Source organism: Mercenaria mercenaria, unplaced genomic scaffold (assembly GCF_021730395.1).
Source record: "Mercenaria mercenaria strain notata unplaced genomic scaffold, MADL_Memer_1 contig_4800, whole genome shotgun sequence".
In the NCBI taxonomy this organism is placed as follows: Eukaryota; Metazoa; Mollusca; class Bivalvia; order Venerida; family Veneridae; genus Mercenaria; species Mercenaria mercenaria.
The window spans coordinates 8,721-32,034 of record NW_026463058.1 but is presented as its reverse complement, the minus strand read 5'-3'; the positions used below and the strand labels follow the sequence as shown (position 1 = coordinate 32,034).

General features: G+C 29.9%; 1 protein-coding gene across 2 annotated transcripts in view; it reads right to left on the bottom strand.

The window, feature by feature from the left end:
* The window catches only part of LOC128554179 (uncharacterized), a 38,055-nt gene extending 30,940 nt beyond the window's left edge, over positions 1-7,115 (bottom strand). Inside the window, exons 1-3 of one of the 2 annotated variants that reach the window (XM_053535427.1) lie at positions 6,983-7,115; positions 3,444-4,098; positions 1,192-1,350 (exon numbers count right to left, since the gene is read on the bottom strand). In XM_053535427.1, the coding sequence (XP_053391402.1) occupies positions 1,192-1,350; positions 3,444-4,007 (723 nt within the window). In that variant the 5' untranslated portion in view covers positions 4,008-4,098; positions 6,983-7,115. Of the gene's footprint in view, positions 1-1,191; positions 1,351-3,443; positions 4,099-4,799; positions 4,928-6,982 lie in introns of those variants that run through there. The other variant, XM_053535428.1, reaches the window with a different exon arrangement.
* Between the last annotated feature and the right edge of the window lie 16,199 nt (positions 7,116-23,314).

Genomic DNA, 23,314 nt, shown 5'->3' with positions numbered 1-23,314 from the left:
GAGTAATTTGATCGTTATTTTTTCAAGGTACATTTGTAAAACAATTGTTCACGAGTAATGCAGTAGATCTATTATTTTAGGTGTATGATGATTTCCTGCATTCTTGCAGTTTACCAGTACATCAGAATATGTATATTAAACATAATAAGATTATAAGAATCTTTCACTGGTTGAAGAAGCGTATGTAAGCATCAGGCTCAAAGGTAACTGTTTGGGATGTAGCGAGGCTCTGCGGAATTACCGCAAAAAAAACAGTCACCCGAGAGCTGTATATTTTCATCCACACCTACAACCAATGCTAAATTCGTTTTCTTACATAAAGTATTCTTAGAAAATTAGAAGTAATAAAATAAAATGAATGCCCTTTTGAAGCACTGTTTTATCAAAGTAGCATACCATACTAAGTTACTAATTCGTTCATAAATTACAGTACATGAGTCATCTTACAACGGAGTGTAAGACGAATTTTTGGCATCGGCAAACACTTGAAAAAGCGCTGACACCAGTATGCTGTAATTTTAGTGCTGGGCAGAAATAATTCGAAGTAATTATGGATATGCAAAGGTTTGTTTTGGTAGCTGCATTCTTTGAAATATGTTTTTCTTGTTTGACATTTGTCTTAGAATTTTATACAACAGGGTTAAGTCGGATAAACTCCTCATGTGTTTAGACAATAAAAGACATTATGACATTCAAAATTGTAACATAATGCGACTTCATCGATTTCAAAACGCATTCCAATAAAAACAAGAAACTGTGAATACATTTGTCAACGTATATGCCAACATTAATGTTACCATAGTATATTGGATATCAAAATAATTAAAGGTATATTAGATCCAAATTTCATACTTAAAACGTGAACAATTACTTCATAAAGTGCATGTAAACATGTAATTAACAAGAGTATGTGTATTTACAGTAGGCCTACTATGCATTAGGTTTAAAATAGTACACACTGTATACATGTACAGATATTGTGTACTACCACTAAACTGGAAGGTTTTTTAACAATCAGCTGTTACTGCCTGGCGTTTCATTACAAATGTAGCTCTATATGCAAACTTAATTCGTATATTCAATAAAGTTAAAACATCTGATAAAGATTTTATATTTTTTAAGTAAATAACCAAAGATAAAATATTTTAGTGAAAGATTTTCATTGGATATCTTTAAGCTGTAAGTTAAAACCTGTTTGAGATTTGAGACTGCTTCTTTTGAATCCGATCTTCGCTTGAGCTCTTTTTCATCTTCAAGAATAGCAATGATATCATCAATGCATTTGTCAAGTTCGTTGTCGTCCATTTCCATCGAAGGCGAATGGAACAATGTGTTTCTTCTGATTAAAGTCTGCAAAGTGATTAAAATGCAAATAATATCAAACATCTCAACTACGTATGTAAGCTAAACAAACAAAATATCTCACTTCTCAAAACAAAAGTGTTCATCTGTTATTCAAACTCTTTAAAACCAGTAATTGTAATTAAATAATGATCGAAATATTACGACTGTTTCGTCAATTGTATAACGAAACCATTTGAATTCGTATAATAAACGAGAACATATGCTTTCACAATACTCCGGTATAGCGATACATCGTTCCTTCAACAAGTGATTTATCATGCAAGCAGACATTGATTTTACACAATGGGTTTATCTTTTTGATAACGCATGACTGCTTATGGCAAATATGTGTGCTAGTCGAAATGATTATGTTTTGTTTACATTGTTGTTAGCCTATTTGCAGTAGCCCTTTTGTTTGTCGGGGTTGCTGCCACAACACAGTAAATCTTTATCATTTTGTACCTCTTGCAACTTCAGAGCTTGCCATGGCATCTAATTACTGTTAACAAATAAAGCATACTATATTTTGTCAAGTGTTCATCCGCCAAGTTTGTAAATAAACCCAGTGTTATACATTAAATGTGATGTTACGCTTAATGCACACGAACAGTACAGCGGCACAGTACCCAGTGACCAAAAACATTAGTCTAGAACAACAATAATAAATACATATGTCGGTGGAGATAAGAAATATTTACTTTAACACTTACCCTATTAAATTTCTGTAATGAACTTGTCCATCTTTCAATTTGGACAGTAACAGTTAAAAGGGGACACCGTGCTTTCCAAAAAGATACTAAATGAATGGCGAACAGTGCAGATCATGATCAGACTGCATAAATGTGTAGGCTGATCATGATCTACACTGACCGCAAAGGTAGAATCTGTCGTGCCCAGCATGATAAGGGTTAAGTTTCAATCAAATCTATTCTTCAAGTAATTCAAACATCAACTTGCAATTCTTAGTTAAAAGCGGGAAAAAATATGAAATATCGTTGCAGGAGTTGCGGACCTTTTCATATAGGATAAAAGTTATGGCGAAGAACAATTATTTCAAGTTTGATTAAAATGTATTGCGAAATAACAACGATGTGGTGAACGTATGCCAAGACACCTGGTAACAAGGAGCATAATAATAGTACCATAGTTGCAAAGATATGTCTAATGTGATGTGGGTGACGATGAGAGACAAATGTATGAAAAAAACGCTGGCTAATGATAAAAGACTGCAAGTGCACCAAAAACCGAACCAGAATTTCAAAAGCGAACATAAGTTATGAGCTTTTTGGTGTCACAAATATGAAGTTTGTCATGATACTATGATGAGTGTGATGTGAGTGATTACACGGAGCAATAATTTTAAAGTCTGACGAGGCTTGTGGTAGACTTCATGGCAGTCTGTTCTAAATGTCACACGAAATTAGTTGATTTGATATTTATCTTCTTTCTTATTTCGTCGGGTCAATATTGGATTTTTTGGTTGTCCTTCTCCAAAATAATTGTGTGTATGGTTTGTCAGACTAATTGTTCTACTTCATTTGTATGAGCAGTTCTGTATGCGTGACTGCACACAAATACATATTCCGAAATCAAATAATAGACAACCTGGTTAGCAAACATACCACTAGTTTAAAGCAGTCGCGTAGGCCCCATCATATCCCAGAGTTACATGATAGTTTCGATACAAGGTATACCCATTGTGTAAATCCATAACATATGTAATTCTATTTGCAGAAATTGGAGGCCTCTTAAACAAATAAAAAGAATAATAAAAGACAGTAGACCTAAATGAAATACGATATTATAATTTCAGCTGGTTATATCACTATATAAATTATCATTGAAAGGGTACTGGAAAAATGAATTATAATATAAATGAAAGGTTTAAATAGTTTTAAAACGAGGAAAGGTTTGTATTGAAATCTATATGAAAACAACTGCAAAAATCTGTTCGGTCAGATAGTGTACTATTTTAAAGAAATGAAGTGAAAGCATGAATATTAAATATTACAGCACTATATGAAAGCTAATTGTCATGTCTTTTAAGGCATTTAATATTGATCATTGATTATAATGTAACAATTTCACAACAATCTTACCTTGTTGAAAATGTCATCGCCAGATATATTGCAATCAAAGTGTGATTGAAGATTAATACTGTGTATCAATATTTGCAACAGCCCTTGAACATCGATGTCGTTGATCGTTACTTTGTCTGCATAGCCTGGAGCTTTGATGTAGCATTTTGCGATCTCCAGAGGGTTTGAACACCATTTGTGTATATCTGTATTCTTCCAGTTTGGAGCCGGTGGTGTAGAACTGTGACACTTAAGTACTTCTTCAAAAATGGTATCGCATACCTTATTTGGACAAGGCTTTTTCTTTTTATCCAAACAGTTGCAATTAACTTGTCCCCAGGGACAACAATACTTGCCTGTTGTGGTGTCTGTAGAATGTTTATGTTGGGGTTTCAAATTTCTAAAATTGCAGTGAGTACATACTAAAACAGTCGTTTGTTTAACTTCTTTAATTATTCTGGTGTGCTCAAGTTTAACAATTTCATCTACAAATCCTACTATGCCATCCTTTAAATATTTCAGTGCAAGTCCGCCTTTCACCCAGTTTTTGTATTTGGACTTCTTCAGCTGGTTTTTGTGATCCATTTTACTTATTTTATCATCTAGCGTCCGAAATGTATTATATCAATATTATACGTGTAACATTAAAGACCACTGTCTTTCACCGTGCATTTCTCTGCAAATAAAAAAAAAATAAAATTATCAGTGCATATTGATTCTTGATCAAATAATTCATCAGTGAAATTTCCAAAAAAAATCTTACATAATCTGTTTTCAAAATGTAATCTTCTGCGATATGTTATTTTTATTTACTATCATTATGCTTTCACATGCAATAAAATAGTTAAAAGTTATAAAAATTTAAGAAGTAAAAAAACGCTACCATCGGCGTTGTTTAGAACTTTGGAGTTGGGAGTCAGCAAAAGTGGTTGTTCTATGTTATTGTTTCAGATGGAACAAATTTTTCTTTGTTCTTACGCCTATGCCAAGTGTGCATAATCCCTTAGGAATTCGTGTTTAATTTAATCGCACTTGTGGAAATCTCTATCATTAAATCACAATGCTGTTTTTCTTGGTTGCGAACAAAATAGCACAATTCCCAAACTATATATTTATTTAATAGAGATAACTGTTGAAGTATTCGGCGATATATGACCGTTTTGTGTCGATTCGCCGTAAAACCCAACTCACTGCTGAAGTATGCTTTTCAATGTATTAGCGAAAATGTGATAACTTCGCCTTCCATGTCATTGTCGTGAAGCTCATAGATCTAATTATTTTTTTTCAAAAGGCCAAATTAGTAAAACAGAGATAAGTTTATCTGATTACAAACTGAAAAAAGAAAAGTACAGTTGAGGAAAGACATTAGTATCCTACCTTAAATGTTTGTGTTTATCCATTTTGTAAGATAAATGTCGTTTATGTTGTCAATTCCGCATGCTGTCCTAGTCATATGATATTTATCAAGTTTTACCATAATGCATTGCGAAAATCGATAGCTTTAGAAAATGATAATAACGGGTAGTCAGATATCGGACTGACTCATATATCGTATGCAAAATACAAAGATAGATCAGTAGGTAAAATAGCATACACTTTGCGGTCAGGCTCCCCGCACAATAGTCAAGACGTATTTCTATCATTGTAATAAAATTGCTTTTTATTGCATTGATAGTAAAAGGAAAATTTCAAAACATGTTGAATTTGTAATAAACGAAACATTCGTTCGGTTTAGATATTGGCTGACGTTTAGCAGGGGCGGACATAACAGGGGGCATAGGCCTATCCGTGCACACTCTTTATATTTTCCGTATGGATAGTCACCTGAATTATCCAATTAGTTTTAATATAATTTTGAAGTAAAATTTTAAACCTTTTGGCATAATAAAAATCAGAAACAAGAGTCTTTGTGTTTTCGTTTTTCGACAAAGGCCGATTCTGATTTTACCAATTTTATCAAACTTTTATCAAATTTTACCAATCTTAACCAAATTTTAAACAAGTTAAATTAATGGTTAATAGTATAAGAACAAAGATAATAAAATCATGATAAAGGAAATATCAAATACATGTATTCTGTTTAATTAAAGTTAGGCCAGCAGTGTATATATGTAGTAGGGACCTATGGTAGCATAAACAACACCCAGTACGAGAAAACAGGTACTAGAAAGACACCACCATAGGAATATCCAGCAGTGATGATGATCAGTAAACATACGGGCGGCAACAGACAATGGTAAACAAACAACAGGTAAACAGGTAAATTTTAGGTAAAAACTCTCACGCGTAATTTTAGACGTCAGGTACACAGGATTCGCGTGTAAAACATTTATTAGTCCATAGTTCTGCTCCAAATTTTCAGTATCGCTAAAGAACATATATAACTAGAATACTAGGGCATTTTCAGTAAGATAATAACATAAAAAATAAGCAAAATTTCATAGAAACGGTCGAATTGTGATAAAACAAGCTGTTAAATTTCTGTTAGTTAATACCGGAATAATCATTAAATTTAGACTTTAGGCTAGAAAGTGCAATAAACAGATCTGAAAAAAAACACATTAAAAATGACAAATTGACAGTAATTTAAAAACATAGAATAAAACGGTATCGTTAAAGTACATTAAATGTTTAGGGTATATAGAGTAAGCATATTTATCGATATAACACAATTATGCAGTAGACGTGGCGTGTAATCTATAAATAGCCTGTGTATTGACAACAATCGGACGTATATAAATGGCTCTTTTTAAAGGTGTTTTTAAAGTTTTTAAAGTTTTAAGGTTAATAAAATAAAGCAGTAGAGTATAGATATAGTTCATGGTTAGTGGCAGTTCTTCCCTGGCGTTTCATGAGAGTAAGTAAGAAAGGTAATCGCGGTTTGAGTGAATATATTGCCTTATATTGCATTTTAGATTTACTCACCTCCGCTGATAATTAGATAAGTATATTATAGATCAAATTCGTGCACCTAAACTGGTAATCGATTGAATATTTAAGATGATTATTTTTTTGTTTTTGGGCGCTGCAGTAAAGGTATGATATTGCACACACCTAACAATAACATACAATAATAGGAGAGAAGAATAGCAAACATTATCAAATGCTTGTTTATTTGTAAATGATTCCAGGCGTTATTTTGAAATGCGTGAATGTTTGCTTTTCTGTCATTTATTATTATTATATCACGAAGGCCGTAGGCCTGAGTGATATATTGTTTCGAATAAGAACGGAAAACTTCGGTTATTCTACGATAAATCACACTCACAAACATTTGGGGCTCAAACAAGCTTATAGTTGTATATTATCATCACATATACGTATCTGACGAATATTAACAGGTTTCATAAGTTTCTACGGATATTTAAAAAATGCCCCCATATACTATCAAGCCTTAAATACTGAAGATACCAAACTTTTCCAGTGTTTTCCTCATTGTTTACATATAGTGACCTTGTTTGGGACGATTTCATTTAACTTAATCCGGCACAAACACACATACAATTGATGTCCATCCACTCAGCGCTTAATAATCTTTCCGGTCATATACATATTATTACCTGTCATGGACTTAAAACAGCTAATGTCTTCTTTATTTTCATCTCACGCAAGTAACTGTTCGTTTGCCACGTCAACTTTCCGTTGACCCGGCTGACATGCGCGTGCATGTATCGGCAACGCAGAGTGAGTGGGAACCAATAATGCATATGTGTAAACGCATTACTCAATGAATTTGCGTAAACTTTTTGCGCCAATCAGTCGAGAATAAGTTCCCATTTTTTTACCAGTCGCTGGCTGTTGCAAATGAGCAGCGTGTCACTCAAAAGAACAAAATGCTTATTTGCATTTGGAAATGCGGATAGTAGTAATGTAAAATGATGGTGCGAAAACAGTATGACCTCACTTGACCCCATATCCCTATTCTATAAGTGGACTTTAACCTTACCCTAAACTTAAAATACAAACTTGGTACCCTGAAAATCTTTAGTTAAACCGAATGAAAACCTATGATTTAACCAAATGAAGAAAACATATGTCTTTATTTAAAAATGGTTTCCACTTAAAAACTTTAAACACTACACCGAGAGATAAAATGTAGAATAGGTTTGGCCTAATATAACATACAGGTAAAATATAGTGTGGTTGAATTTAGACCACATTTATTTTCTGTTTAAATCACTCTTTTACTTCCTTGTTTTGTAATCCTTCTACATAGATAAAACAGCTGTTAAAGACATTAGAAATGACACAAAATGTACACAGTACATAGGCGTAGGAGCGGGGGGGGGGGGGGGGGGGGGCGGGGGCCAGGCCCCCCCAAAGCCAGGAGAGGGGGGGGGGGGCCAACTATAGTTTGCCCCCCCCCCCCCCCGCCAATATTTTGGAAAAGAGATATAACTTGCAGTCTAATATAATATTTACTTACTTAGTTAGCATCATATAATTCTTTTCAACCTGATTTCTGATTTGCATTTGGCCTTCCCTTGTATTCTTACTTGTCTCTTTCCGTAGTGTGAGTACTGAAATCTGTACGCGCCATGCCAAGGATTGTTTGATTATATTTTATAAAATATTATATCATTCAGCGCAATCACTACAGTTCCGGTTTGAGCGTCTGCAAAATCTATGTAACTATTAAGCCTGTTTACACATGTAAACGTTATGTATTTTTTTTTTTTTTTGTTGTTTGTTTTTCATTTTCCATTCTAGGGAAATGATATTTCCACAACTTTATATCACAATTAGACAAATGCAGCGCTAATTGATTGTATGTCCAGGGCTTCAACAGAACAATGTAAAAAAATAGCACACTTAATTAGAACAATACATAATATGACTGATTAAGACAGTTCAGTGCCTAGTCGTATGTGTATCATCAGAATAACTCAATGATTGCTAAAACATAGAGGCTTGAGAGGGCCTATGGCCCATTTTGCCCTGTACAAGGCTTTGTCATGAATAATGCACCGGGGGTACCTTGCCGCCCCCCCCCCCCCTCGCTGCCGGTCGAAAAGGTTTGCCCCCCCCCCCCTCCCCCAAAGTTAAACTCGCTCCTACGCCCATGCAGTACCAATAAATACATTAATTATTATCCATTAAACAAGAAAATTTCAAACTAAAAATAACACAGACCTGGAAACCCAAATGCTAAATATAACAAATATACCAAGGTCAGGTTATTTACAAATCTATCTCCCTTTAATAATTGAAATTAAAAAAAAACAAGTAATATCTCCCTTTGATAACTGAAATTCATACAAATTATTTTAATTAATATTGGAAGAATAAAATTACTTTAGGAGTTGTTATTATTTAAAAACAAAAAGTAATTGAATAAATTATAACACATGAAAAATAAAATTATGATAATTTCAAAACCATAACATTATTATAATAAAGATTATACACTATATAAAACCGGTTGAGTTGTGTTACGCTTTGTTCCAGAAGTTAAATCTGACGTTTCCTTGTCTGTTTAAAGGTAGCTTGCAGTATGGTTTGTGTACTGGGTCGTCTTGTCTGTTAACGGTTACAGCCTGCTGTTATGACATTGACTGGTTGTGCACATAAAGAATTCTTCCGTCAATGTCGTGATAGCACTGAATTGCTTTACTTCGTTCTTGTCTCTTGTTTCGAAGGTTTCGGGAGGCAACGAACAATGGGGTTGAAGGTGATTCTGGCTGCAAAACCGGGCAGGTTTGATGATTTAGGAAAATCCAGCTGTATGGTGAGCCTACAGATGAGGTCTCTTAGGAAAGACTAATGGTTCACCCCGGCGTCGGGTGTGCACGTAATAAATTCTACCTGGCGTCGGAGTTAAAATAAGTGTACGCAACACGGCTTTTGCACTTTTTTAACAACTATTAAACAAGTATTACAAGATTTAAGTACAAACAACTGAAATCACTCAACCGTTTGAGTATGCCATAGGTATATGCATGATTGAATATCATAATACTTTTATGTTATGAAAATCACTCAACCGTTTGAGTATGCCATAGGCATATGCATGATTGAATATACGCTTTTGAGAGTAGTATGGAATATTCCCATTATATTAATTATTCCAGTTAAATAAAAACACAGTTATTAATAAAACTAAAGATAAACTCAAAAGTCTGTTTCAATCATAAGATACATATTATTCATCCGATATGTAGAATCTGATGTAACTATCCGTCAAAAGCGTAAAATTTATTTCTGTAGATGATGAACTGTCATAAGGATGAATGTCAAACATTGTCCCTTGTATTAGATAAACTTTAATTCTTTTCTTATACATAGATATTGTTTTGTCCGATCCAATGTCAAAGTCCTCGGCTACTATATTTACATTACCGATAAATGTACTAAGAAATGGATCATCATTATTATTCCACCGCCTAAATATAAAATGCGATATTGGGCTTTTACTCGGTTTATTCGGTTCAGCTTTAAACCCGGCCCCCGCTAATAAAATCTTAATATCTATTATATACATTCCGGTTTTTTCGATCACAAACACACCCCTCAAAAGCACATCTGGTACAGCTATTTTATGTTGTTGGTTTATGTGTATAAAATCTTTAAAATCTATGAAAATTCCAGGTCTTAATTGAAAAGCATTTAAATAGTTCAGACCGACCATATCTTCATATGTTGAATATATCCAGGCACCATGACGGTTAAAATACTTTTTCATTTTTACGTAATCATAAAAACCGTATTTAAACCTTGGATCTGTTTCATAAAAACTGTTATATTCAAAAAGAAACACTTCACGTTTTACTCTTTCTATTTCTTTTTCCAATTCTTCTTTTATTTTTTTTTTTGTCTTTCTTTTTAAGTTTAAGAATTATTTCAGCTAAATCATCAAGTCGTTTTGTTGTGGCAACTTCAGAAGCAGATAGATTGTCAACAGTATTCTTTGTTCTAGCTAATTGTGATTCTTGTTTTAAGAAAACATTTTTTACTTTTGTAATTTCTTCAGCATTAGTGGTAATTTCTTCGACATTAATGGTTATTGCTTTAGTATTAGCAGTAATTACTTGGGTATTAGCAGTGATTGATTCTCCTTGTTTAGCTGATATTTCAACTGCAGTGTCAAGATCATTTATTATTTTTTTAATTTGATCATTAAATTCATTAATTTGATCATTAAATTCATTAATATTTTTTTGTAATAAACCTGTAAGTTTACTTAAGTCTGCGTACTTTATATTGTGACGTGCATCAACATTATTAATCATATCTACAAGTTTTTTCTTCAAATTTTCTAGCTGATTATTAATTATGTTAATTGCTTCAGTATTAACAGTAATTAACTCTCCTTGTTTAGCTGATTTTTCAACTACAAAGTCCAGTTCATTTTTATGTTCTTCAACTTTATCATTAAATTCATTAATATCTTCTTGTAATTTTTTTGTAATATTACTTAAGTCTGCATACTTTAAATTGTGACGTGTATCAACAGTACTAATCCAAATTCGAATTTGTTTTTTAAAGTCATCTATTTTAGAATTAAGCTCTTCTTTAAGGTTATCTAATGCTGTGTCATGATCATCACGTCTTTGTGAAGCTGCCTTTTCCAGTTCAGATTTATATTCTGCAAGTTTATTTGAAATTAATTGTAATAAATCTTTATGCTTATTTTCAGTTTCAGTATTTAGTTTATTTATTTCTGTTCTGATTTCTAACTGATACATATTTTGTAGCTTTTTCTCAGCTTCAATAATCTTGTCTTTTAGTTCTTCATGTTTAATCATACTATCTTTTAATTCTTGAACTTGAGTGTATAACTTTTCAAAATTAGTTCTAAATACTTTTTTTATGTTTTCATCTGTCAAATCAGATTTCTCTTCAAGTTCTTAATAGAATCAACCATAGCTTTCATTTCTTTTTCAATTTTATCTTGTAATTCAACTATTAATAATGAATTCTTTTTAAAATCTTTTGTTAATTCTTCAATATTCTTTACTTCTGCTTCTAGTGTTTGTTTTATACTTTTGACATCTTCAAGATTATAGTTATCTATTACACTTTGAACTTTTTTAAACACAAACCGTCTTGAAACTGCATCGTTGGGTTTATCTGGATCTCCTAGGTTGATTATTTCATTACCTCCCATATCTAATGCTCTGTTCATTGTGTTATCAAGTTCCTTATTTCTGTGAAGATACGATTCCGTTTCCTTTTTAAGTTTTTTGAATTGTTTTTTAGTAGCATAATCATTTAAATCAATATCAAATTTAACTTTACTTATACTGTCAGGTTCACTTATTTGTTCTATATTATTAAAAACTCCCATTATATATTACCAGTAAAGTTTTTTCTAAAAAACTTCCTTGGTTTGTCAATATATAAGAAATCATATTTTTTATTTGTTGCATTAGCAAAAGAGTTAGGGTTAATATTTTGTTCATTACAAATCATATCATTTTCTCGTTTACCTGGACTTTCAAATAAAATATAATGTGAACAGTTAATTCGAATATCTTTTGGTGTTTTATAGTAAGACTGACTTAAATAAATAACACAACAGTTTTTGTGACGTCCTTGAATAAAGTATTTTGTTATTTCATTTTGAACTTTTTTATCTTCACATACAAAATCATCAAATATTACTACTTTTTGTTTTTCTGATTCAAGATTCTCACAAGGTTCAATTTGGTTGGAATAAGCTGAATATTCAAGTATTTCATTTGGATCTACTTTAAATTTTTTTGCAATTTCATTTAAGTGATTTATTAAATCCTGATATTTAGCTTGTTCTAGGTTTTTAGCATACAAGTATAATTTATCATAATATATAAGAGGTATATGCATTAATGTATTTCTTTTTCCAGATCCAGAAGATCCACATATTAACATTCTAAAACATGAATCTGGCATAAAAGGATAATGTTGTTTAAAGTTATTGGATTTATCACTTTTTGTATCATAATTTGGAATTTCCATTTATATAATATTACATTATTTTACATTATTTTACAATATCTTACATTATCTTACATTATTATATAAATGAAATCAAAACTTAATGAAATAAGAATAAGAAAAAACTTAGTCGGGCAAAAGATGAGAGCTCCTAGAGAAGAAATAATGAAAGAAAAAATAAGAAAAGCTACAAATCGGGATATGTACACTGAAATTTATAAGCCAATTACTGAAGGAATAGAAAGTCAAAAAGAACAATTATCAAGTCAGTTAAAAGCATTACCTGGAATAAAACAACAATTAGCGTTATTAGGTGATGAAATGAAAGACATACAAACATCAGGGTTCACCACAGCTATTCCAAGAACCATCACCATTATTACCATCAAAACCGGCTCCCTATACATCAATAGATTGGGGAGATGAATTTCGGAAATTAGAAGATTATGGAAGAGAAAAGATGGGAATAACTGAAACAACTGAAGAATTTCCTGAAATTGTTGTTACAAGACCGAAAGAAAAGGAAATACGTACAGTAGATTTAGATGCTTTTCTGGATAATAATGTTTTAGAAGAATATAAATATTACAAACCGTCTGAAATGTTTGACTTTTTTACTGCAGATGAATCTAATCCAGATAAAATAAGTAAAGACGTACTTAAAGCTACAATAGATGGTGTTACTGAAAATATTAAAAAATTAAATGGTTCAATAGCTAGCAAATCAAGATCAAAAGATCCAAATAAGCAAGAAGAAGCAAAAGAATTAAAACATGATCAAGGTGAACTCATAAAGTACAAAGACCGGTTAAATTATATTCTTGGTATGGCTTCTACATATGGACAAGGAATAAAACATCATAATCCATATAAAGTTTCACAAAATGGACAATATGGTAATTTAATTATTAACTTAAATAAACTTTATGGTCAAAACAAATTTATTGCTAAGGATAGAACAACTGGATAAGAAGTCATTAACACTAAAGTAGATGGTGATTTAATTGATTTGATTAATAAAAGATATAACAATAATAAAAAACATTCAATTCATTCTAGAAAAACATTTAAAGAATTAACAGAAAAATCAGGATTACCTATCAATAAAAGATCTTTGAAATTTAAAAAAGTAATTAGAGGACAAGGTTATGACGTTTGTCCATGTAATACAAAAGAATTGGTTAATGACTTGGAGTTAATTTGTGGTTCAATTAATGCTGGAAATAATAATGAAGAACTAAAAATGAAGGTATTAGCATAATTGATGAACTATTAAAAATGAAAAAATTGTTACCAGAACAACATGAAATGTTATATAAAAATTATTTTTCTTGAATATATAAATGGAACAAAAAATAGTATTAAGTTCTAAAACAGTTAAAAATGGTAACAAAAATACCGCGTGATTTTACAATCAGATTTAGTCGTTCTTTAATTTTAGATAAACATAAAACTTATGTTGTTGGTTTGGATAGTATTAACACTATGACCTACTCTTGGCATAATATTAGTGATGAATATGACAATAAAAGAATTCGTTATAATAATGGTAAGGGTAAGGATTATAAAGATATCATATTTACAAATGGTTCTTACAGTTACACAGATACTAATAATTATATTAGGGAAACATTAATAAGTAATGGTGATTATGAATTTGATAAATCAGACATTGCTCCAATAAGTTTGGAATTTGATTTAAGTAGTTTTAAGATTTTGATTTCAATTAAAGATAATTTTATGTTGGATTTAGGAATGTCAAATTTTCATACATTGCTTGGATTTGAGAAAAAAGAATTGAGAAATACTGAATGGGGAACTACAACACCAAATATAACTAACTCTGTGGATACAATTTACATTCATTGTGATCTTATTGATAATTCACTTGATGATGGTAATTTCAGTGATATTATCTATGCTTTAAGTACTGCAGATTTAACAAGAGCTTATCCATTTACAAAAGAACCACAAAGAGTTGTATATTTTGAAATCAAAAAATATATTATAAATTCAATAAGAATATATATTACAGATGTATTTGGTAGAATAATTAATTTTAATGAGGTTGAAACAAGTTTTACACTAATTTTAAAAGAAATATAAATTTTAGTTTTATATAATGTACAAAAAAGTTTATGACAAAAATAAAGGAATATTTATTTATGTTGATAATCAAACGGGAAAAGAAATTATACGCGGAACAGGTATCTTTGACACTTTAACGAAATTGCTTTCAAGTTCAGCCGCATCTTCAATTAGCACAGCTGGAAAAAAAGCTTTGGAAACAGCAGGAAAAGCAGCACTAGAAAGCGGAACAAAAAAGGTTGGAACAGAAGTTGGAAATTTAGCTGCTAATAAAATTGTTGAAAAATTTAAAAAGAAACCTTCTCCAGCAGTTGGTAATTTAATTGCTAAGGAATTACAAGAAAAGAATAACAGTAAAAATAATAATGATAATGAGGAGGATATTAATATAAGATTGAAAAGATTATTGTCAGGATCTGGGACTTCAGCTCAGCGTAAACGTATTAACAGGTTAATTTATAAAAAATAAAATAATATATAATATATACATGTTTAGAACAAAACAATATTGTTAAAGATATGAATTAACTCCTATTCAATTAGATACAGCCTTAATATCTAACTTGGGAAATAATGTTAAGCAACAACAAAAACGGATATCACTTTACAATTAATGATAGAAGCTCATATTTTGATTGGTTTAATGGTTATTTTGAAGTAAGTTTTAAAGTAAATCAGCTTGCTAATGGTAATAATTATGCTGATGGAGACCAAATTGCTCTAATTAATAATGCAGCTTCATTAATTGATCAGTTAGTGGTTAAACAAAATGGAAAAATTGTTTATGATTGTAACAATTTATATAAGGTAGTAAATGTAAAGAATCTGGTTGAATTGTCTGAAGATTATGCAGAATCAACTGGAACAAATGAATTTATTTATTTAGATGAAACTAATGTTGCTGAAAGTAGAAAAGATCAAGATAAATATAATAAAGGTTTTGGTCTTAGAAAGGCATTAATCCAAGGTGGTAATGAGTTAAATGCTAAAATTCCATTAAATAATTATTCATTTTTTCAGAGTTTAGAAACTAATATTATACCTCCAAGTCAAATTCAAATAACACTGCAGCTAACGAATGATGATGAATTGATTTTTAGAGTTAATGCCGCCGATGCTGGTAGAGTAATTGTAACAAAATTAATTCTATGGGTTCCACGTTTAATTTTCAATGAATTTGGACTTAATTTAATTTCTGAAAGAGTTACAAAAGTCAGATGGTCATACCTTCGGGAAATGGTGACACAATCGAATGATACACAACAAATTAATACAACTTTTAGAATAACGGCTGGTGTAACAAAACCACAACATGTATTTGTTTATTTACAACAACCTGACAAAAGTAATTCACAAGAACATAACCCACATTTATTAGATACATTTAAAGTTAATGCAGCAGATAGTGATTGCACTTTAAGCTCCTGTCGTCTTGAAGTTGGTAATGGTGTTTTTTATCCAGAAATAGAATACACAAGTATATCAAGAATATATGATGATGTAATTAATTATTATTATAAACAAAATAACAAAACTACTTGAAGTCTCTTAAATAGATTTAATTTTCAAAGTTTGTTTTGATTTGTTCATTTTAACTTGGAATATAAAAAGGAAGTAACAACGGAAGATCCTAAGCATGTTACATTACACTTTCGTTTAAATACACTTCCCACTGCAAGATATCGTGCTTACGCAATTGCATTGTATGAAGAAACAGTTGAAATAAATACTATTGGAAATGAACTTGTTATTGTTTAAATAAAATAAATTTTAAATATATAATGTCATCAGATTATATTGAATATAAAGTTAACCTTACAGATGTACAAAAGAAAAATTAAGCACAAGCTTATAATAATAGAATTCCACATACTTTTAGATTAAAACATGAACAATTACGCGGAAACTTTCCTTTACTTTTAACAAAACACAAATTAATCAAATTGAAAAGTCTATTAGAAATAACAAGGGATTAGAAATTACAATTTCAAAAAAACAAATGTCCAGTCAAGGTCAAAATGGTGGATTTTTAGGAGCTTTGGCTGGTTTGTTAGGAAAAACAATTCTTCCAATGGCAGCAAAAATAGCTCCAAAAATATAAGCCCCTCTAGGCATCGGAGCCCTCCGGGCTGGCCAGTACTGGTGTTAGTAAAATACTTGGAAATGGTATGATTTCAGTAGCTAATGATAAGAGAAATATGATATCACCATATCTTACACCTAATCAAAGAAAGAAACTAGTAGGATCTGGAGTGATTAAAATAACACAAAAACAAAAACAAAATGGCGGCTTTTTAGGTATGTTGGCTGCTAGTCTAGGAATACCTTTGATTACATCTTTGTTAAGTGGTAAGGGACATGGCCAGGGTATACAGATTGATTCACAACGGAGACCTAACAGACGAATTCCTATAGTAAAAAGAAAATAAAATTTATAAACAAACCAATTTCTAACTTTGAAATTGAACAATGGGTAAAACAATTAAAAATTAAAAGCTTTAGGGGTGTATTTAGTAGAAATAATTTACCAAAAACGAAAGAAAAGGACGAGTGTGGAATTATAAATTTGGACGACTCTATTGGTCCTGGAACACATTGGGTTTGTTACTTTAATACTTTAGACTTTGATAAAACAAGAGGTTTTCTGAGAAATGTTTTGTATTTCGATCCATTTGGACTTCCTCCACCGAAAGAAGTAATTAAGTATATACCAAATGTAAAATACAACAATGTTCAATATCAAGACAAAACAAGTACACTCTGTGGATATTATTGTTTATTTTTCATAAAAATGTTACAAGATAAAGTACCGTTCTATGATTTATTGTATAAAATACTAAAAATTAATAATGTAAAACAAAATGAACAAACTATTATAAATTATTTTAATAAAAAAGGTTAAAACTATTGTTTTAATTAAAACTTATTAAAACTGTGTTTTTATTTAACTGAAATAATTAATATAATGGGAATATTCAATAATATAAATGAAAAAGTAAATAAAATAGAAAGACAATTAATAAGAAAACCTCCATTGTTTTTAACATGTTATACCCAAGATACCGATAGTGGATTATTTCAATGGAAAACTGTAAATGCTAGTCCTGGTTTAGTTCAAAATGGTAATAATGTAACAATTAAACAAAGTTGCATCTTAATTATTCTTGTTGATGCAATTAAATTAGATAAAGGAGAAGCTAAATTACAATTAAAAAATAAAGAAAATGTAATTCTTCAAAGTTATAATGTAAAAAATAATAGAAAAAATGAATCTATTTCTATTAATTATGCTAATGAATTTAAAATAAATGATGTTATTTCTATTAATTATTTAAACGTTATGAATATTCAGTTAACAATTTATGGTTCTATAATTTAAGAGTTAATTTAAGAATTAATTTAAGAATAAGCTAATGTATCAATACCATTATCAAGAATATATCTTTTATCGTCATAACATGATAAAGATGTTTTATTTATAACATAACTGGAAAGATTGTGTTTATCAGAACGAATAACTTTAAAGGTGTGATTACTTTGGGCTGAATTAAACAAAGTATCTTTGTAATTTTTATGAACTATTGTTTTCTTAACAACAAATTTTTTAATTCCTTTACATTTTTTAACATTTACTCCGTTTTCTAATAAATATGAATACATTTTACTTCTTAATCCGACAAATTCAACAATGGGAATGCCGGCAGCTTCATCTTTAAATTTTCCAATTACTTTTTTATTATTGTCGAAATAAAATTTTGAGTTGTTATCGGAATCACTATTATCAAATAAATCTTTTTCCTTATAAAAATCCTCATATGCATCTTTGGTTTTTATTTCATAACATAATGAATCAGTGTCAGTGGATAGTAATTTACAATTACCCTCGTACTTTTCCTTAATGTAATTATAATGAAAATCATACATTAAATATTTTGATAAATCTAGAATGCACATTCCAACATAACAAGGTCTGTTTAATAACAAACTTTCTTTTATTCTATGAATACCAAACAAATTCTTCTTAAACATCGTTGAACTAACAAATGAAGGTTTGGCTATGTATTTTAATAAAATACTTTCATCATGAAATAATTTAATATTAACCCTCTTGCGTAAATTCTCCATCGTCTTACCGAATACAGAATTGTTCATTAACTTAAAAAAGTCCTTTTCAAATGAATTTTTTGCTTTAGATCTTTTTTGAGTATTAAAATCAATATACTTTTTTTAACCAAGGACTTTCATTAAAAGTTAATATTTTGTGTATTTTTGTTACTTTTAACCCTAATTGTGTATATAGTTCAAGATTTTTAAAATGAACTACATAATTTTGTTTTTTCATTAAAGTTGGAACTAATTTTTTACATTACTTTTTCCTATTTCAAATTCTGTTTTAATATTTTTACTATAATCAGAAAGCCATTGATCTGGTATTTTAATTTTTTCAGGAGCTAAAGGATAATCGTTGTGATTTTTATGTAATTCTTTTGGATATTCAAGATCACATTCAACTATAAAGTTAGTTTTACCTTTTGCAATTAATTTCTTGAATTGTTTTTCGGATATAAATTTAAAGTTTCCAGAGGGTAAAGGTTGACACATAGCCCAACCGTAAAGGTTATTGGCGTCAAGGTACATAATGTATTTGCTGTCAAGTTTAGGATTATAATCTTTCATATATTTATTGTTTGCTTTACTGTATCTGTTTGAAATATAACTTATTCCTCCCCTCTTTACAATAAAAAGATACATATCAATATCAGTTATTAAATCTAACTTAATTCCAGTCATTTTTAACATTGCATCCCAAGCTAAACCAGGGCTACTAAAATAATGACAAGGATCTAATTTGTAGTACTCCAAACATAGTTTTCTAAAATTTTTAAATACATCAGCTAAAAGTAATACGTCAGTTTTTAAATATAGATCATGATATTCTCCCATTGTTTTAATTTTAAATTTACTCCAAACATTTTTAGCATGTTCATATTCGTTGTCAGATGTGTGTTTATTTTAAAATTGAATAAAACTCTTCTTTAGGAGGTAATTCTGTTTCTTTGATTTTTTTAAATGAATCCATGAAATCATATGGATAAACACCTTTTGTTTTTAATAATTCTAGTGTAACCGAAGGTTCTATCTTCGCAATGTAATCAAATTCTTGAGATAGATATTTAAATTCCGGAATATTATTTACTAGGTTATCCAATGATTGAGACATAAATTGAAATGAATCAATAAAAACCAAGTCGGAAATCATAAATGCCATATATCTTTCCATATTGTTAGGAATAACATTAATTTCTTTTTTAAATTTTCCTATTTGTTGCATAATAAAATGACCGTCATAACCTCTTAAATTATGAAAAATAACAGGAATTTTGTGTGTTAGTTTAAAATTAATATTACATTCTGAGTGAGCGCTTCCTCTAAATTTTCATGTTATATGACAATGGTCTCTTACTTTGATTGAATCTTCTATATATTCTTTTTCACAAATATGACAAAACTTTTTGTTTTTTAAATTCACTTTCATCTTTTTTAGACATTCTTATTTCTTTGTTAAAGTGCTCTTTAAATATTTCTTTACAATATTCCTCTTCCTCAAGCATTTTTTCAATAAATTTATAAACTGCATTAGGGCCTCTATAAATCTGGGTTGGTTTAGTATATTTATCGTCATAACAACAAACAACTTTATAGCCGTAACCACAATCTATATGATTTTGATATGGTTCAGTAAATGAAGATTCAGTTGATGGTAAAGCAGTTAAAACTTTTTTAGATATTGATTCAAAATCAGCATAAATTACAAAAGGTACTGCTAAACCTTTATGATAATTTTTAAATTGTACTTTACTTCCCTCTTTTGGCATTTTTACGCCTTGGGTACCATTAATAGCTAAACAATTTGGTATGTGTTCATTTAATATTCTTTCTTGAGAAAAATGTTGCAGACAGCTTTTACAGAAGTGTTTTTTATTTGCATGTTTTGTTTTGTTAAACATTAATCTATTAAAGTCTTTTATCCAAACATAATGTTGGACTACAACCCTTGAGGGCTTACAGTCATCAGTTATTTTATCATTAGTAATTAGCAACATGTCACAGTGTTCTTCGTATTGATATTTTGATATGTACAATGAATAAATACTATTTTCTTCATAACCAATATATTAAATGATATTTCATTTAAAACTTCTATTTTAGGTATTTGATTTAATGTAACAGGAAATTTAATTCCAGTATAATCAAGATCGTTTATATGTTTTTTATATTTTGAAACTCTATGAGGGTTTTCTTTAAAAGGAAATTTGTAAGCTAAATGACACCATCTAAAACATTCGTTATCATCATTCTTTATATTTATTAATCCTTTCATTGAATTTTGTAATGGTTTTGGTAATTCTAAATAACTTGAAGCAGCCAATGGACTATACTTATATCTATTTATATAATGGACATCAACTGACTCTATTCTCCAGCCGCTTCCTTCAGAAATCCAATTACCAATTCTATTTATTATTTCATCAAAAGCTTGACGTAAAGTGTTTTTTATTTCGTTTGTGTTAATAATTTCTAAAGCCTTTGATTGAAAATAAGCTGATTTATATATTGTATCAGTTTTATCCATTTTTGCAAAAGTTATTTTTAAAACAACGTTTATTTTTATACCTTTTAAAGTTTTAAGTTCAGATTTAAGTATTTCATAAGAACCGTTTATAGTTAAATATAATTGATTCTTTGGATCTTGTCTATATTCAACTTTAATTTCAAATTTCTTATAATATTGATTTTTTGATCTCTCGATTTCCATCTATATATTATATTTAGAAAAAAATCACTAAGGAAAAAAGGATTAAAAAATAATAAAATAAGTAAAGTTTAAGAAGAACTAAAATATTTAAATTTATATCTTTTTCCGCTGGTTTTTGATATTCCACTTTTAACTTGGGTTTTTGGTTGCGGGTTTATCCCGCAAACATAGTTAAGTGTATTTCTGACAATCATGTAGCATCTTTATTTGATTCCAAATCACAACTAAAGGAATATGTTCATGTGCTACACAAAGTAGTCCCATTCATGAACATCAATGATCAAGCATTTCTTATTCATCCTCTATCCATTCACACTGGCCATTTAGATTAAATAAGATTTGTCAATGATTAGGTATTCCAGCCCATGGTTACATCACTGACTTCCAGCTGTTCATGTAAGGTCAGGCAGAGTTTATCTTAGATCAAGGCATATTAGTATTTGTTTCTTATACATGTATATTTAAAGATTGGCGTTTAAAATGAAAATAAACCTAGCAAAACCCGCAACCACAAGACATCTCAAGGCTTGATTTCCTTTGCAGCACATTGTTATTAACCCTGAATTAATATCAAGGTCTTTGGATGCTGCATAAGTGCTTCTATATATTTTTTCTTCATTAGTATCATAATTGGTTGCAATAACTTTTTTAGGATTGTTTCGAATATTATTTGGTCTGGGACAATCACATAATCTTTCAGCATTTTCTTCTTCAGTTAACAGAAAAACCACAGTTCCATTCAAATAAATTATTTTTTAAAAGATAAGGATCTATAACACTTTGTAATTTATCAATAACGTGATTTTTATATTCATCACTAACTATTTGATCAAGTTTTTATTTAATAACATTTCTTCTTTTAAGAACTTTCTTATATGAGTTTTTGTCTGGATTCATTATTTCTCCTAAAGTGCTAGATAATTTTGGTATAATCATTCTATCTACCTTTCTATTAACCATCTATATATAATATACTTATAGAAAAAATCTCTAAAAACGCACGTAAAATTTAATACAGCTCTTCTTCTTTTTTACTTTTATATCCGTTAAGTTTAAATTCCTTCATATACGTTTCAAAAGGCATTGAATATTTTTTTCTTTCTGCATTTCTAATAGTATTGTAAAAATATCCTGAATAACTTGTTTCTCTTCTCCTTTATTTACTTTTCCAATCCGTGCTTTTGTTATTAGTTGTTTTATTTTGTGATGATGTGCTTTTAAAATAAATTTCTTGTCGTCAAGATTTAGTCTGTTAGTAAATATGGTAATTACTGATGGAACAGCGCCAGCAACTGCTACAAATATAGGAATAGCTGGAACAAGTGCTAATGCAGCTGAGCAACCAAAGATACCTGCTGTAATATATAATCCGGTACTTACTCTCACACAAAATTTATAACTTTTTCTGTAAGCAGCAGCTAGTTTAGTTAAGTGAATAATTAATTGACCTATTGTTTCTATTCCATTATTAGAAATTAGATTTTTATGACTCATTTATATAATATATCTTTTAAATTAAATTTCTTCCAATTCACTAAACGGAACCCAACTATTAAATTTTTCACTATAACCTTTCCATTTTACTAAAGCTTGTTTTTTCTTATAGTCTCGTCTAATAACTTTTTCTATTCTAAAAACCTCTTGTGTAGTAGGTAAAAGTTCTTGTTCATAAAATGAACCTTGAATTATTTCATCATTTAAATCTTTTATAGTGTATGTTCTGGGATTTGTATTATTAATTTTATAAATCATAAATATTTCCTCTGTCCAGTTTGGTAAATATCTTTTTAGCTCACCTGAGCAATGCTCAGGTGAGTTTTTCTGATCGCTCGATGTCCGGCGTCTGTCGTCCGTCGTCTGTCGTCTGTCGTCTGTCGTCTGTCGTCCGTCGTCTGTCAACATTTAGCTTGTGTATGCGATAGAGGCTGTATTTTTCAATTAATCTTCATGAATATTGGTCAGAATGATAATCTTGATGAAATCTAGGCCGAGTTCGAAAATGGGTCATCTCGGGTCAAAAACTAGGTCACTAGGTCAAATCAAAGAAAAACCTTGTGTATGCGATAGAGGC